This window comes from Aspergillus multicolor, assembly GCF_047715735.1.
Source record: "Aspergillus multicolor strain CBS 133.54 unplaced genomic scaffold BDW74scaffold_19, whole genome shotgun sequence".
NCBI classification, from domain to species: Eukaryota; Fungi; Ascomycota; class Eurotiomycetes; order Eurotiales; family Aspergillaceae; genus Aspergillus; species Aspergillus multicolor.
The window spans coordinates 489962-506222 of record NW_027395970.1 but is presented as its reverse complement, the minus strand read 5'-3'; the positions used below and the strand labels follow the sequence as shown (position 1 = coordinate 506222).

The following is a 16261-nucleotide window of genomic DNA, read 5'->3' as shown; positions in this document are numbered from 1 at the left end:
CAGGATATCGTAATCATAATAATATAGGGTATGACTTTTGCTGAGTTCCTGTTCAATGGTCTCGTTTAGCCTCGCTTCTAGACGGTAGCCCGCTAGTCTTCATTTTGTTCTTCTTTATTCGACTTGTATGAATATTGTTCTGGGTACAAACCACGGCTAGTTTGATTTTATTGAGAATAAATTCAGAGCTATTATAGTTCAGTGACTAGGTAGGGATGTGGTCAGTTTCGGTGCTATTATTGCTGGGTTGCTATATTCCAGGATTGACCTTGTTAGGGTTACATATTAGTGGACGCGATATCATCATAAATCATAGGTTATAAGCATTCTAGTCCTAATTTACTAGTCCTACTGAGATAGTCAAGATCACTGTACATGCTCAACAAGAAACTGTAGGCCCCTCGTAATTGCCTCTTTATACTTCCCTTCCGAATCCCGAAATAAATCGAACAAATGCACCGCTCCCTCAATAACCTCAATCCCACTCGAGACCCCTTGCGCGGCCAACGCATCCGCCGTTCTTTGTGCTTGCTCCCATGGAATCAAATCGTCTTTCGTCCCATGGATGAGGAATGTCGGAACTCTGTAGTTGCCGGATTTGATCTGAGCGTAGGGGCTAACGGCGCGCACCTGCTCGAGGTCTGGTTGGGGAAGCGAGAGCCAGTCCTGTGCGTTGTATTGCTTCTTCTCGGATGACAGTTTGTTCTTTGATGGAAGGCCGTTGAGCAGGACTGGTAGCGCCTGGCCCCTCCAATTCATGTGCAGTGCTATGCGTGACCGCGCGTCTGAAAGCGACATCCAGCCGCCAGCGGGACCGTCGACACGCTCTTGGGCAGGGACATTATAAGCCGTGATCGGGTAATCTTGGACACCCTCCAGTAAGTCATAGGTCTCTGTTATAAGATCCGGTGAAGTCCCTTCGGGGTAGTTGGGTTGGCGCCAGAATTTGTCTTCATAGTCTGTTGGGCAATAGAATGCAAGAATAGCATCCGGTGGTCGAATCCCACGCTGCGGCGCACTGAACGGCAATGATATTGCAAGTGTGCCGCCCGTTGACCAGCCAAGAACGACGACCTTTCCACCATCGGGGTGAATATCCGGACGCTGAAGCTTCAGGGTGGGAAGCTTGCTCCGGGCCCAGTCAAGCGCCGTGCAAACGTCCGCGATGGGCCCGTCTGTTAGGGTTACTTCCGGACAGAGTCGATAGTCAATGCTGACTGGAAGGAAGCCGTGATCTAGAAGCAGCTTTGTTTGGGACGGTCGGATGTCTTTACGGGAGAGCATAATGTGGCCGCCGCCGTGGACCATGAGTGCTATAACGGTCAGTAACAGTATGGAAGTATGGGATGAATAGCACTCACCAATGGGCTGCGAAGGTTTAACGGGTGTCTTGTGAGATGGATAGTAGATATCAGCTAAGAGGGAAATGTCGCCAACTCTAGCAAACTGCACTGTCTCTGTCATGACCAGCTCCTCTGCTGCTGTAGATTGAGCTGGTTTGATATCAGACATGAACCCGACAATGAGGCGGAACTGGTCCGACTCCTCCGAATCATCATCACTCCAGTCAACATGCTGGAAACCGGCCTGGCGAAGTGTCCGCTCCCAAAGGTGCTCGTTAGCAAGCACATGCTGCCGTCCATCTTCAAACAACCACCATCCTTCTAGCAGCCCAAACACACAATCCAGCCAGTAGAGATTGCGCGTCAGCTCCAAAAGGCAGAAAATACCGTCGTCACGCAACAATTTGCGCGCATTCGTACTAGATTGAACCAAATTCTTGGTTGCATGAACACAATTCGACGCGAGGACTGCATGGTATGAACGTTGCATATGGTCGGGTGGATTCTTCTCGACATCTAGGACGGCGAACTCCATGCAGTCGCCATAGGGACTGAACTTGCGCTTAGACAGTGCCACAAGGGAAGGTGACAGGTCCGTGAAGGTGTACTTGAACGGGATTTTATGTTCGAGAAGAATCTCCACGATGTATTTGGCTGTTCCACCGGTACCCGCTCCCAGTTCTAAGATATGCAGCTTTTCTCCGCCTCTGTATTTCTTGAAAGCTTGAACGAAGAACTCCCCTAGAATCCTTGTCCCTGTCGCAAACATGGGCGAGTTGGTGTAAACGTCTTCCATTGCATCTTTCCCGGATTTGGTGCCAAAGAGAACCTGCAACGGCTCTGTATCGCCTGCTAAACACGCGGCGAGGCGCGATCCAGTAGAGTGAAGAAGCCGATGCTCGCAGAGATGCTGAGGAAAGTCCTTGCTGATTTCCTGGTACAGCTCTTCTGCTTTTGCCAGACTGACGGGAGTGCCGGTACGGATAAAATCCCCTTGGTTGTTTATGGAGGCCAGACCAGCGTCTGCAAGGACGTGGTAGTACTGCCTCAAGACTTTGGCGTGTCTCGAAATACAGGGTACGGGCGGAAGAATAGCCCCCGAGGCGATGCTGCGGAGGTCGCACCCCAGCTCTGCGAAAGCTTCGGTCACATATGCGCAAACCAACTCACTCTGCTGGTGGAACACTTTCCTTCTGAAGTTCAAGAAGCCTGTTTGTTTAGCGAATGGGGCATAATTATTCCGCATCTGTGCAAACACTTCAGCACTATTGGAAAGACCGTTTTGCCATGTTTCGCAGCGATCTGCAATAGGATCTGGCTGCACTCGGGCGTACTTGTCTGCCTTATTGATTTCGACGATTGGTGGGGGGGTCACCATCCGGCAAAGCTCCTCGAATGTGGTGTCTGGCTCTAGCGCAGCCAGATCAATCTCTTTGCCAAACACTTTCCGGATGTTGGCCGCAAGTTCTATTCCTACCAGCGAGTCCAACCCTATGTCTCGAAGGATAGTGTCAGGGTGGAGTTGATCGGACGTGTCCAGATGCTCTGCAATGATCCGTGACAATTTAGCTACTTCTTCATCAAGGTGTGGTAGTTCCACAAGTGCAAAGGAAGCCTCGGAGCGTGGAGTGCTTGTGCTTGCTTTGTCAAGCAGACTTCCATCAGACTCAGACGTAGACAATGGGGTCAGAGCACCAGTGCAGCTATCAGGGGCTGTTGAGAGAAATAGGTAAAGATCCTTGACGGTCACGACTTGTTGAAATATGTTGATTGTAATATCACCATTAAAACGCTGTCGGATTGCACTTAGCAGCTCGGTCGTCATCAAGGAATCAATGCCGAGATCCTCCAAGAGAGAATCGTCAGAAATGTCCTCGAAGGGGACGTCCGCTACTTCGTGGAGTAGCGAAGCAACTTCTCCTTTGACTTTGTTAGGCTGTTGAGAAGTGGCTTGCTTTTCAGGCATTCTAGCAAGAGTGACGTGTTCCGTGGGCAAGGTCTTCGACGTAGACATTGACCGGGATTGAGGCTCGCTCTGTATGTTGGCGCGTTCAAGCGTCCTGCGAAGCGACGAGAGCGACACTTTAGCGAATCTTACCCCAAATATGGTCATTATGAGTTCCTTGCTCACGGAATCAAAGACAAAGATATCGTTGATCAGCTCACGAGGTCCAGCTCGTTCGAAGGAAGAATACACTAGCCACGACCCTGAGCATGAGCCGAGTGTTTTTGAGAGTTCAATCTTCTCAATAGCCGTGCATAAGAAGACATCGTCTGGACCGCACTCGTCAAGGCTGTTGACATGTAACCCAGCAACCTGCGTGAAACTGTCCACCATGAGTGGGTTGCAAACACTGTCCTTGACAAGGTGTGATCCACTTTTGGGCATGGAAACAAGCCCTGTTGTTTCTTGGTTTTTGCATGAGATCTTTTGCACACCTCGGAAGATGTCGGCATAGATGACAACCTTGTCAAAGAGTTTATATAGTATGGGTCCTTGCATGGTATTGGCGGAAGAATCGCCTAAGAGCGCTTCGCAGCGGTTGAAGTCGATTATGCGACGGTAACGAGAGAAGCGTGTTGTTGTTCTATCGCTGGTTAGAGCTGTGAATGTCACCTGCCCACTTGCATGTTGGACATGGCCCCGTGATGACCTTCCCTGGAGGTTGAACTTCCAGTTGTAATGTGAAGTCAGAGATAACGTGAGAGACAGGCTGCATCTTAGATCAATAGCCAACGGCGCCAACATATGCAGTTCCTCAATACAAACTGCTTGATCCGAGGAAACGAAATCTGGTACCAATGCTCTCGCAGCAGACGCCACAATTTCCACATATAACGCTGCAGGACATAAAGGACTCCCAAGAACGGCGTGCCCGCGCACCATAGTTTGATACTGCTCACATCCCTGGTCAATGCAGAATTCAGCTGTCTTCTCTGACTTCTCGACAAGTGTGACCATGCTGGATTTGGCACGAAGCTGGGCCGACTGCTCTGTAATAGAGTGATCACAGCCAGGACGGTCAATGTAGTCGAGCCAGTGTCTAGAACGTTCGAATTGGTATGGTGGAAGGTCCAGATCATGATATTCAAATTGATGCTGTTTGTTGAAGAGCCAATAGTCCACATCTATCCCGGCTTTCCACAGATTTGTTGTACCCTCGGCAAGTGATGAAAATGGCTCAGAGGTTGCTAGGTTGAATGAATGGAAGTCATGTTGATCTGCGCGGTGCAAAGCTCTTTGGGCCATTGTCGCGATACCTGAGGCAGATCCTGCTTCAACCCAAGTGCAAGGTCCCAGACGGTGGGCGATGCGATTGACTGCATCGGCAAAATATACAGGCTCTCGAGACTGTTGCGCCACAAGCTCGGGCGTAAAGGTGGCCCAAGTTTCGCCCTTCGAGCACGTCTCAATGGGAATGGCAGGTGGGTTGTTATAGTGAAAGCTCTTTGTCAGGTCACTATAGTCGGCCAATATCGGATCCACGAATCTTGAGTGGAAGCCGTGGGTAACGTTCATCGTCTTGGTTCTCAAACTCATGGATGTAGAAACAGATTCAAGCGCTTTGATCTGAGCCTCGGATCCAACAACTACAAAACTCATCGACCCGTTATAGCAAGCGATTCTGACTGCAGAGCTTGGTGACGTGCAATTATTGTTCACTCGAGACAGCAGCTCCTCGACCTGACCTTGTCCTCCATGCACCAGCATCATAGACCCCTTTTCCTCTCCCCAGCAATTATTGATAATGGTTGCTCGGCCCGATACTAAACTCAGTGCGTCAGGGAGACTCATCACACCTGCAACACACATAGCCGTGAGCTGACCAAAACTATGGCCTATGACTGTTTTCACCGTTAACCCTGATTCCATCCAAGTACATGCCGACGCATATTGCAGCGCAAAGAGCATACAGTGGAGATCCACAGTATCACGAATTGGAGCTCTCTGGAATATACTTGGGAAAAGGCTGTGCAGTCCCATTCCTTGAATCAAGGTGTCGCACTTATTGAGGTACTTTTGCAACAAACAAGAGCGTCGGTACACCTGCTCGCTGAGGTGGATAGTATCTCCAGTTTGTCCGCCGAAAGCTAGGACTACCGGCTTTGAGGATAAGATTGTGGTTTCGGTGGTTGCGCACTGTTCAAGTTTGGTCTCAAGCTCTGAGACTGAAGATACAGAGAAGCTGGTAGCATAACGAAGGGATGGGTTATGTCGTCGGGAAAGATGAAACGCTATGCTGGCGAGAAAGTGATCTCCTGGACCTCGAATCTGTTTCACGTACTTCTGCAGGGTATGGGCGTATTTTTGTAGACTACCAGGTGTATTTGCAGAGAGTATGACCGGATACTGGCATGAAGAAGCCGATCGCCTTATGCCACCGCTAGCCCGGGGAGGAGGCTGCGTCACTATCAAAGCAGCATTACTCCCCGCAGCACCATAATTATTGACGCAAGCTGCCTTGAATTTCGCATTCCACTCCCGCAAACTAGTCGCGATAGCCATATTATCCGCCTCAAGCGGAGGGATATTTCGATTCAACATCATGAAACTCGCCTGAGGCGGGACCTTTTGAGCTTTGAGCATGAGAAGCACCTTAATAAGACCAGCCACACCGGACGCAGCTTCTGTGTGACCGATATTCCCCTTCACGGAGCCGAAGAGTAGCTCTCGGTCTCCATGTCCACCAAAGACTTCTCGAATGCTGGCGCATTCAATAGGATCACCTTTCGGGGTTCCGGTTCCATGTGCTTCCACGTAAGACACTGTCCGAGCAGGCATTTGGGCGAGATTCAAGACACGACGGTATAAAGCAGTTTGCGACGATGAAGCGGGGACGGTTATGGGGTAGGCATTGTCATTCTGGTTGACAGCGGATCCGACTATGACGCCTAGTATCCTGTCCTTGTCCACAAGTGCAGAGGACAATTTCTTTAGCAGAACCAAACCTGCACCCTCTCCACGACAATACCCATCCGCGCTATCATCAAAAGATTTGGATGCCCCGGATGGTGTAAGAAAATTGGCAGCGCCAAGGTTATGGTGCAAATTAGGGCTAGTAATCACATTCACACCTCCCGCCAGCGCCATCGAGCACTCGTCCGCCTGCAACGCCCGACAGGCAGTGTGAATAGCAACCATAGACGAAGAACAAGCAGTATCAAAGACCATAGAGGGGCCATTCAAGCCGAAGAAATGGCTGATCTTCCCACTGGTAAAGGCGCGTACCATTCCCAAGACCGAGAACGCCGTTGGATCATGCGATGCTACATTATCTTCGTAATCGGATGCAGCAACACCCATGTAGACGCCGATATCTTTCTTGGGGTGCTTGTCTTTCAAGTACCCGGCAGACTCGAGCGTCTCGTACGCAACCTCTAACGCAATCCGGTGCTGGGGATCCATCGCAGCCGCCTCTCGAGACGAGCGCTTGAAAAAGCGATGATCGAACATATCGGCGTTGCGTAGAAAGTTGCCCTTGAATTTGATCTTGCCTTCTGGGTCCCGTCGCAATCGTGTCGTTTGGAAGCGGCCTGGGGGCAACTCTCCAAGCATAGAGATGCCGGATGCGATGGTATTCCAGTACTCTTCCAAACAATCGGACCCAGGATAGCGACAGGCCATACTGATGATAGCGATGGCATCTTCGGGATAATGGTAGGTATTGTTGGTGCTAGCACGCTTCAAGTTGCAAGTCTGGATACCCTGGCGATCCTTTATGGACTTGGGGATACACTCGCCCAGCCCTATTTCCCAGACTTGGCCCGGTCCGCTCATGTCATTGACAGCATTCAATACTGTGCGGTGCCAGTCAGACAGATCAAGCAGCAAGGTTGAGAGTGCCATGGTGTGTAGAGACTCCGTCTGGAGCCGCTTCCCATCCGCATTCCTCCGGAGAGGTACTAAGGGCCTCACATCTGGAAAGCGCAGGCTATCTGATGAATTGCAAAGACGCTCCAGCTTTTGGAAGGAGTCTTGGTGCACTGGATGATGAAAGCGCCCACTCAATGGTATCTGTCTGGATCTGATTCCAAGTGCTGCCAAAGTCTGCGAGATGGCTGATAAGTCAGACGCCTGCAGTGTGATGGTTGCCGCTGTCTGGTCAGATCGGACTGCTATGTACGACTGGTCTCGTTAATACATTCTGGTGATCGGAACTTATGAATGTACAGTATAGCACGTACCGTCGGATACTTGTGGAGTACCTCTAATACGTCCTGCTCATCTGCCTCTATCGCCCATCGCGCAGCGATCGCGATATACTGATTGGAGATGTTGTCGAGATCCACATATGCTCCAGCACAAGCGGCAAGTCTGAAAGCGACTGCGCCCAATTCAGCAAGATGTTGATCATTCTTCGCGCAGGCAAGTACTATGGCCGTCAAGAACCCAGCACAAAAGCCCTGGATTCCACCTTGTTGCACCTTCTCCAGGGTTTGCGAATGGGTTTGCGGAGGGCTGAGCGCTTCTAAATACTCAATGTAATCCACAATCTGACCGATGACCAGAAGAGGCGTTATTAAGGCGTTCATCTTTGAGTCTGCGTTTGACTCGCCCAGAAGAGATTCCCCAAGGTCAATCCAGTTTGCAAACCGACGCCACAGTGTATGTCCAGGTATGCATTGAAGTTCGGGATCGGCCATGGCCAGCGTGTCCCAGAGATTAGGAAGGTCTCTGATTGCCTGAACAAGGTATTGTAACCTGTCGTTTGAAACTAAATTGTTCCTCAAAGCGGCAAGGTGCTGCTGCGATATCTCAACAGCCTGCGAGCCGCAGACAATCACCGATGGCGCTTTCATTGTTGTTGTCTTCGCTTAGCCGGTATGGAACAACGGAGAAAGAAGTCGGCGTAGTTGACTTTCGTGTACAGTGCTAATAGGCTTACGAGCCTCAACACAATGCAAGCCTTATAGTGCACAGTATCAGAGCGAGCCATGGACCGCGGTGATTAGCCGCTCAGCCTCAACCCCAGGTGAAGTCGAGCAAGCTCAAAGCCCGGTCCCCCCATCAACTCGGTCCGAACGGACCCAGAGGGCCTGATCGCTGTGACTTGTAATCCAAAGTCCGGCATAGGTCCCTGCTCGTAGGACTAGTCTGGAAAATAGTCCCTAGACCAAGTAGCCATGCGAACGCGAGCATTTCGTAGGACGAAGCTTGTCACGAGTTAGTGCCTGGCTATGCATAAGATTTCGGCTCTCAATTTGCGTACTACCATTCAAAGTATAGTAATTCAGCAGCCGGCTATGAATGGGATAGTGGGCCACTTCATGAAGGTAGGACCACGTGAACAGTCGGGTTTTTTTTTTTGGATGTATTGGATGGCATGTGATAATCTGGGGCTTCAGCGAGAAACATAACTCCTAGGTAGCAAGTTTGTAGTGGGTCAAAGATCTTTGTAGATATTTCTTCTTAGATGAAAGATGATGGAGACGAACTCAAACTACCTAAAGAGGAAGGAACCGCAGCTTGATCGCTGACTAATCAAAAGCTGACTTGGGCCCTCCTCACTGCTATTTGATCGACCTACTTCCTGCCTCCCCGGAAGTTCTATGAGCGAGTGCGATTGCAATTATGCCATCCTATTCCAATAAACCCGCAATGTACTTCTCAATCACATGTGGTGATACTTCCTCCATGTACCGCAGTGTGCTTGACGCCGCTCGCGTGTTCTGCGTATCCATGATGACGCCGCCGGTGGCCATTCGCCGGAAATCCTTCTCCAGAAATTCGACCAACATTTGAAATTCCACTCTTTCTGTCGCTTCCGCCGTGTCATTGTCAATACTCTCTTTGACTTGGCTGAGCCATTGGTCAAACGGTAGACGTTCGGCGTCTTCTGGACATATCCCCAAGCTGTTTGCTACCATGTCAAGCATATCGGACCATGATTGCCGGATTGGGTTTTCTAAATGGTAGATCTGAGCCTGTGAGGTCGACAATTGAGGGCTTAGTAGGATGTCTCCCAGCACCTTCGCGGCTGTATTGACCGGGATCCAAGACAGTGTCTGATGTGATTAGATCAAACCGTGAGACATCAGTACGGAAGATACTTACTCCGTTGATGATTGGAAGCTTCGAAATCCTCTTTGCAAAGCGAAACATGGTTGGTAGATGCTCCTTGGGGTTCCAATGCCCGCTGGTCGACGAGCCCGACATCTGTCCTACACGAACAATCGCCAATTCTAGCTTATCGTGGTGCATACGCGCCGCTTCATCTAGGATGGATTCGCACACAAACTTGGCCCTCCCATAGCCGAATTCATCAATGACAGTATTTTTGGTCGCCTGAACTTCGGGGACAATGCGCATTCCATGGACGGAGGGGTACGCCCCTACTACCGCAATGGATGAGACGAAAAGAAACCTTGGCTTGGTGGTACGAGCGCTTAGTGCCAGCTTGAGCAGGTTATTGAGGTATTGGAACTGGGATGCAAAGGATGAGAGCCCACGCTTGAAGTCCATTGGCCAGGCGCTGTGAATGAAATGCGTGACGCTGGATGCGAGGTGCGCGTAAGTCTCCGCGTTGAGGCCCAGTGCATCTGCGCAGGGGTTGCAATGAATCATCTCGATCTTAAACCTCAGCGTCGAAGGTATGTTTACCCCCTTTGCACTGGCCTGATGAAACTGCTGTTGTAAATCGTCTCCATCTGGTTCCTCCGAGCTCGACGTCCGTTTGAGGCAGATTACTCTCTTGACCTGTGGTGACTGGACTAGTTGGTCAAGAAGGTTGGACCCAAGGTGCCCTGTACTTCCAGTCAAGAGAACAACAATCGGTTCCAGCGTCGAAATAGAATATGCACGGATGAAGTCGTCTATTTCTTCTTTTGAATTATGGTTCTTACTGCCTAGGTCATTTGACCCGACTATAGCCTTGAGTGCGCCCGCAAGCTGTGATATGGCCGGATTTTTGTGAACAAAATCAACAGGAATGGCGTCTCGATACTGCGGAAAATATGAGACAAGCAGGCGGTGCAACTGCATTGCCTGCAATGAGTTCATTCCCAGTTCAAAAAAATCGCTCTCGGCACTCCATTTCGAGGGCGGGATATTCCAATTAAGATGCCCTTGGATGAGATCCTTGATCTTCTGTTCAATGGTGTGCAGGTCTAGGTCGAGCGGATCAGGGTGATTGTCTGCGGATTTCAGCTCTCGATACGCTTGTTGTACCTCGTCTTCAAAGACTCGATACGTCTCTTTGCGCAGGACCGAGCCCTTGTCCGAGCGAGGCAGTGGCTTTTCAGCGGGCGCGATTATAATGCTGTCCATGGACGAGATCCGCGCATGCGAGTCCATACGCTTCCCCGCCTCAACTATGGCAGGCCAGAGGCTCAATTTGAATGCTTCAACTTTATCCAGAGTCACGCCCTGTGCGGGTTCGACGATAATCCCTATCTGAAAGTGTCCTTCGCCAAATGCAACTGCGGCCTTCACGTGCTCGTCCTCGCACAACAGTGATTCAAGTACCCGTGGAACAACCTTTTCGCCATTCGCAAGCACAATCAGGTCATCTGTGCGGCCCGCAGCACGGACGTCATACTTGTGCTTCTCTGACCGGCTAATCAGCAGGTCTTGAACTTCGAAGGGTTCATCCCAGCCGAAGGGGCGCATGGTGAGCTTACACCCTCCATCTCCGGCCCGATCCAGTTTATACCTCTGTGAAATATCTCTTCGAAGCCGAATATACCGCCAGTCATAGTCGGCCTCTGCACCGGGAACAAACACTGGCGCTAATGGACCGCACTCGCTTGTTCCAAAATGAGCTATTAGTCGCACCCCGGAACCCGCCAACTTCTCTCCTACGAGCTCTCTCAGTGGACCTCCGCCGCATAGCACAAATTGGAGTGGCTGGAGGGCGTCAATGCCCTCGTTTGGCGTCTGTTCGCCTGTACAGTGGGCTGTGATCTCTTCCAAGATATGCGGTACAGCCATCAGGGCCCGCGCTTTGTACGCCTGGATGATATCAACAACCGATTGGCCAGTTGATATCTTATTGGGTGGAGGAAGCATGAACGGTTTCCCAGCCCCAAGAGAAATGCATGGAGCCAAGAGTCCGAATCCCTGTTCGCGTCAGAATACGTTTTTCAGAGACTCTGCCGGAAAAGTACGTACATGGAATAGAGGTAAAGCTGACAAAACAGCTCCTTGAATGTCTTCGGCCTCGTTCAACAGGTGACATTGAGTGAACCCAAGCAAATACCGGTGCGGATGGAAAATTGGCTTGGGTAGTCCAGTCGTCCCGGATGAGTGCAGAATCAGTACGTTTCGGTCTGTCTCACTGACGAAGTGAGCTTTCGGGTCAAAGCTTGTGTCTGGTTCTGTTTCTGCTTCCGTCACCTCCAGGTCAATCTGAGATTTCTCTTGGATGTATACGTCGCATGGCTCCTGCAGTCCAATGGCAATTGCCTCATGGGTTGTATCTGCCAAACGCGGAGATGCAATAACAGCCTTAGCCTTGATCGCTGAAAGGAGGTGGTGTATGGCTGTTGGACTCAAGCGCGCAGATAATATGGCCACCTACTCAGTCAGTTCATGGCCAGGTTCATGCTCGGGCTAGATAGAATCCATACCGGAACCCCCATGCCCATCAGGGCCATCAGATGAAACCATAGTCCAACATTACTCTCGCAGAACAGCACAATCGGACCAGCTTTGATGATTTTTCCATTGCCGGCTACTCGAGGAGAGTGCAGCCCGGGAATCAACTTCCGCAGCCTCTGGGCAACACACCCTATACTTTGCCGAAGCTGTCCGTGTGAGATATCGATGTGAGTACGCTGAGGTTCAGGCTGGGCCTGCGATAGGAGCTGCGTGGAGAACAGATGGTCTGGGTTGTGTTTGGCATTCCACTCAATCAGTTCGGGTAGTGTGCGTATCGCCGTAGCATCGTCAAGGTTAAGGAGGTCGATTTTAGCCCGTCTGAACGGGTCTTGGCGACTAGGTTGAATTGAGCCCATGGTGAGTTGCTCTCCTGTGGCAGAATCTTCCAGGTGGTGGCTTCTTTGTTGAATTCGAGCTACGCATTATTAGGACCATTGCCTCATCACACCGGTTTGTGACCACATGCACGATTCCTAAGTTCTTGTTACACATGTCCGACAGAGCCTACTCAACCTGGTCCCGAGATCACTGGTGTTAGTATTTCCTCCGAGGGTATCGACTCTAGGTCTTTCTTATGACGGAGTAAGGGTTCTCGGTCCAGTGAAACCTGATTGATGTGGCCCCGAGTAGGGCATAGGGACAGAGACAACCAGGTCCATGGTCAGAAGCCTTGTTTCTCAGCCACAGAATGCCGAACAGGTAACCGCCACAGTTCACGTATTGGGGCCCTAATGACCAACGAAACTCTACCTGAAGATCGTTCTATCTGTCTTTTATGTCTCAAGCATCCACGCCAGTCGCTGTTCGAGAAGTTTCGCATCCGCCTGGCTGCGTACCTGGCCGCACCCGCGGGCTCAAATAGCACTTTTCATGGGGCTTCTCCACGCTCTTCACGTTCTTGGAGGTCCTATCTCCCACCCTGACAAGGTCTGCCTCATTCGTCGTACAATGGGCGGTGGCCGTCTTAGCGCAAGGCACCAGCATCAAAAATGACATTCCTGATGCCAAATGCGGCACTGCTAAGGACTCTGACCGTATCAGCATCACTCCAGTAAGGTTCTTGATACAGTACCTATACACATAAAGTCATGGGCTCCAATACCAACATTCTTCACCGTCGTGTCAAGATGGGTCTTGAATGTCTTATATTATTCACTATCCATAGTCCGTATAGTCCTTCCTAGGACGATAAACCCGATAAACAAGAATTCGTCGTGGCATTCGAGCAAGCCGCTTATGCCTTGACGTAAACAAACCACGCTAACTAGACCTACTACATTTGGCAGCTGCATCTGACTCGGGCCCCGCAGAGGCATGGGTCTATCTCCCCAAGGACAAGGGCCTTGATCTCGGGGCAAGATATTAGAATGAGGAGAATCTCTTGCCATTTGAAAGCGCAACCAGTGGCTCAAGTACTTGGTAGAAATGGCCCATTAGATTACAGTAAAAGCTACCCGTTCGCCGAAGACGCGTTCCTTCATAGGTGGAAATAAGTCTGGGATTCAATACTGGCGACCATTACCCCGTTGTCCTCTTCCGTAGGCGAACAAGAAAGCCCTCCTGCATGACAAACCAACGGTTCTTTACATCCCAGGTTCCCCCTTCGTCCAGATCAACAAGCTCGAACTAAACACCATCAGCTTTGGCTTGGTCTCTAGAAGAGCAGATGACACACCTCAAAGCGCCGCAGCAACGTTGGAATGACCTTGTACATCTCCAAGTACGCAATGTGCTTCCCCATGCATGACCGATGGCCGGCTCCAAACTATGCCACCATGTTTAGCTACTATAACCAAACCCAATGACAGGGGACATACCGTCAGCAGAGCATTCTCCATTGCTCTCCTTCTCTCCACATCATATCTCAACCACCTATCGGGATTCCACTCATCGCAGTCCTCCCCATACAGCTCTTTATCCCGATGCACCACCCAAGCACTCATTCCCACCACTGTCCCGCTGGGCAAGAACTCTCCGCAGATCGTCGCGCCCTCCTTTGGTAGTACCCGTTCGTATGGAAGCCCGAACGGCGGGTGGATACGGCCGCCCTCTTTGATCACGGCGTCGAGGTAGGGCAACTCTCGTGTTTGTTTCCAGGATGCCAGGTCGTCAATATTGCCTGCAGTAGCAGCAGCATCGAGTTCTTCAAGGAGTCTGCGTAGTGTGCTAGGGTACTTGAGGAGGTTGTAGAAGACTGTGCGCAGGAAGATGCCTGTTGTATCGCTTCCGGCCGTGATGTTGGAGGAAGCCCATGCGGCGAGTGCACTAATCATCACCATCAGCAAGAGCCTGCGACTTGATAACAAGAGCAGAGCATACTAGGGCGGCACCGTCCTATCCTTCGCCTCAATCTCCATGAATCTCGACAGGAAATCCCTCGTGTTGAAACCCCAATCATTCTTATCCGTCGTCCTCTGCAACTGCCGTCGCTCCTCCACGCGAGCCATCGCAAACGCCGCACCAGGACTGGCCCCTCCACCGCGTCGCCACCGCTGGATAGGATTATTGAGCCAGACCTTGTCAAGCCACGGCATCTGCGTAACCAGCGACGTCTTCTTGAACGTCTCCCAGATACTGGCCATAACATGGTTGATATCCTCACCGGACTCGAGGAACCCCAGCCGTCGGGAGAAGGTCAATTCCCCAATGACATCAAACGCAAACATCTGCAGCCATTTCCCAAAGTCACATACTCGGCCGTTACCCGAGAACCGCCGCTCCAGCTCCTCGCAGAACACGCGCATTGTCGTATCAACATACGGCTCAAAGCTCACAAGCGTGCTCATCGCATACGCCCCCGCAACAGGCCTCTTGAGCAACTTATGCACGGCCTCGTCCTGCGCCGCGAAGATGCCCGGAATCGGCTTCCCGCGCGGCTTCATGAGCAGCGCGTGGTAGAAGTCGGATTTGACCCATGGGTTGGAGAAGGCGTAGACGTGGCTTACTTCCTTTGGGTCCGCGATGGAGACCATGTTGGGCCCGAAGCGTACGAGGGGCCCGTACTTGCGGTGGAGGGCGACATGGATATCGTGTGCTTTGTTGCTGAGGACCCAAGTGAAGCGCGGGATGTTGGTGAGTTTTGCGAGGAATGGACCTGGGATGTGCGAGAGGCGGAGGTAGGAGCGGACTTGAAGGACGGCCCAGACGAGGAGGATTATCGCGATGATTTGATACATCCTTGTTAACTCTGATGATCTTATTCTTCTCCCTGCATTGTATATGCCACTCATCACTATTATAAATGCTTTTGAGATGGAAGCGTTGGCGCCCTTGGGTGCTGGGGTTGACTCCGGTCCAGCCCTAAGTCAGCGTTACTCCACACCCCGAGGTAGGCTGCCTTCCGGAATAGCATCGTTTCACCGACTATATACTACCATCCGACTGATGAAAGCAGAAATATTGGTATTACCGCGCTCTGTATCTATTTTATACGTGATGTGCAGCTGCCAATCGATTTTGCTGGCGTTGGCCCTAGAAATGGCCACAACCCGCCGCTTGATCGGAATACCTAGTTCTACAGGATTCCGCTGTCAATTGTACGGAAGCACCAGTGCAACAGCCTTTCGGCGGGGATAATAACTGGTGGGAGCATGCCCGAGGATGCTCACAGCCTTATTATTATTAAGGTTTGGTATGGAGGGATGCCGGAGGAGGTCGAAACCGGCAGAAAGGAGGAGGTGCGTGGAAGTGGTAAAACCCAAGCCCGTCCCTGCCTCCCTACCAGGGCGCGCGTAAAGCTGGAGGAGGACGGAACCAGCAGGAAGAAGAGGTGCGTGAAAGTAGTATACTGGTTGGGGACGGACCAGCGGGCCAAGGAAGGATAGGGTAGCTGGAGGGGGACGAGACCAGCAGAGGAAGAAAGAGAATGATTTATAAGAGTAAGTAGTATGGAAAGAGCTGGAAGAGGCCGGTCCAGCTAGAGGGGTAGGAATTGGGTAGCTGGAGGAGGACGGAGCCAGCAGAGGAAGAAGAGATGGATGGAATGCGTGGAAGTGGTATGTAAAGAGTTGAATGGGGTTGGTTCAGCTGGGAGGGAGATTTGGGTAGCTGGAGGATGATGAAACCAGCAGAAATAGAAGAGAAGGTGAGATGCGTGGAAGTTGTATGATAAAGAGCTGAATGGGGTCGGTCCAGCTAGAGGGGGGGCTTGGATAGCTGGAGGATGGGGAAACCAGCAAGAGTAGAAGCGAAGGATAAGATGACGGAAAGAAGAAAGAATGAGGGAGAGGAGGGAGAGAGAATGAGGGAGGAGGAGGGATAAGGAGGAGGGATGAGGAGGAGGGATGAGGAGGAGGGATAAGGAGGAGGGATAAGGAGG

At 51.2% G+C, this 16261-nt stretch overlaps 3 protein-coding genes across 3 annotated transcripts; all 3 read right to left on the bottom strand.

The window, feature by feature from the left end:
* Positions 1-366: 366 nt before the first annotated feature.
* BDW74DRAFT_179932 (non-reducing polyketide synthase spyA) lies at positions 367-8144 on the bottom strand (the record flags this gene model as incomplete). The annotated part of the gene is made up of 3 exons (XM_073729587.1): positions 367-1313; positions 1362-7470; positions 7530-8144. 3 exons carry the CDS (start codon positions 8142-8144, stop codon positions 367-369), a joined length of 7671 nt encoding a protein of 2556 aa, XP_073582243.1.
* A 780-nt stretch (positions 8145-8924) lies between these two features.
* BDW74DRAFT_186131 (uncharacterized protein) lies at positions 8925-12299 on the bottom strand (the record flags this gene model as incomplete). Its single annotated transcript, XM_073731194.1, has 8 exons — positions 8925-9350; positions 9400-9915; positions 9946-9999; positions 10033-10055; positions 10095-10157; positions 10188-11403; positions 11455-11859; positions 11913-12299. The coding sequence occupies 8 exons, from the start codon at positions 12297-12299 to the stop codon at positions 8925-8927; spliced, it is 3090 nt and encodes a 1029-aa protein (XP_073582242.1).
* Positions 12300-13597: 1298 nt separating this feature from the next.
* BDW74DRAFT_186129 (cytochrome P450) lies at positions 13598-15500 on the bottom strand (the record flags this gene model as incomplete). Its single annotated transcript, XM_073731193.1, has 3 exons — positions 14263-15500; positions 13761-14208; positions 13598-13708 (listed from the first exon to the last, which is right to left on the bottom strand). The coding sequence occupies exons 1-3, from the start codon at positions 15171-15173 to the stop codon at positions 13598-13600; spliced, it is 1470 nt and encodes a 489-aa protein (XP_073582241.1). The 5' UTR covers positions 15174-15500.
* Positions 15501-16261: the final 761 nt, after the last annotated feature.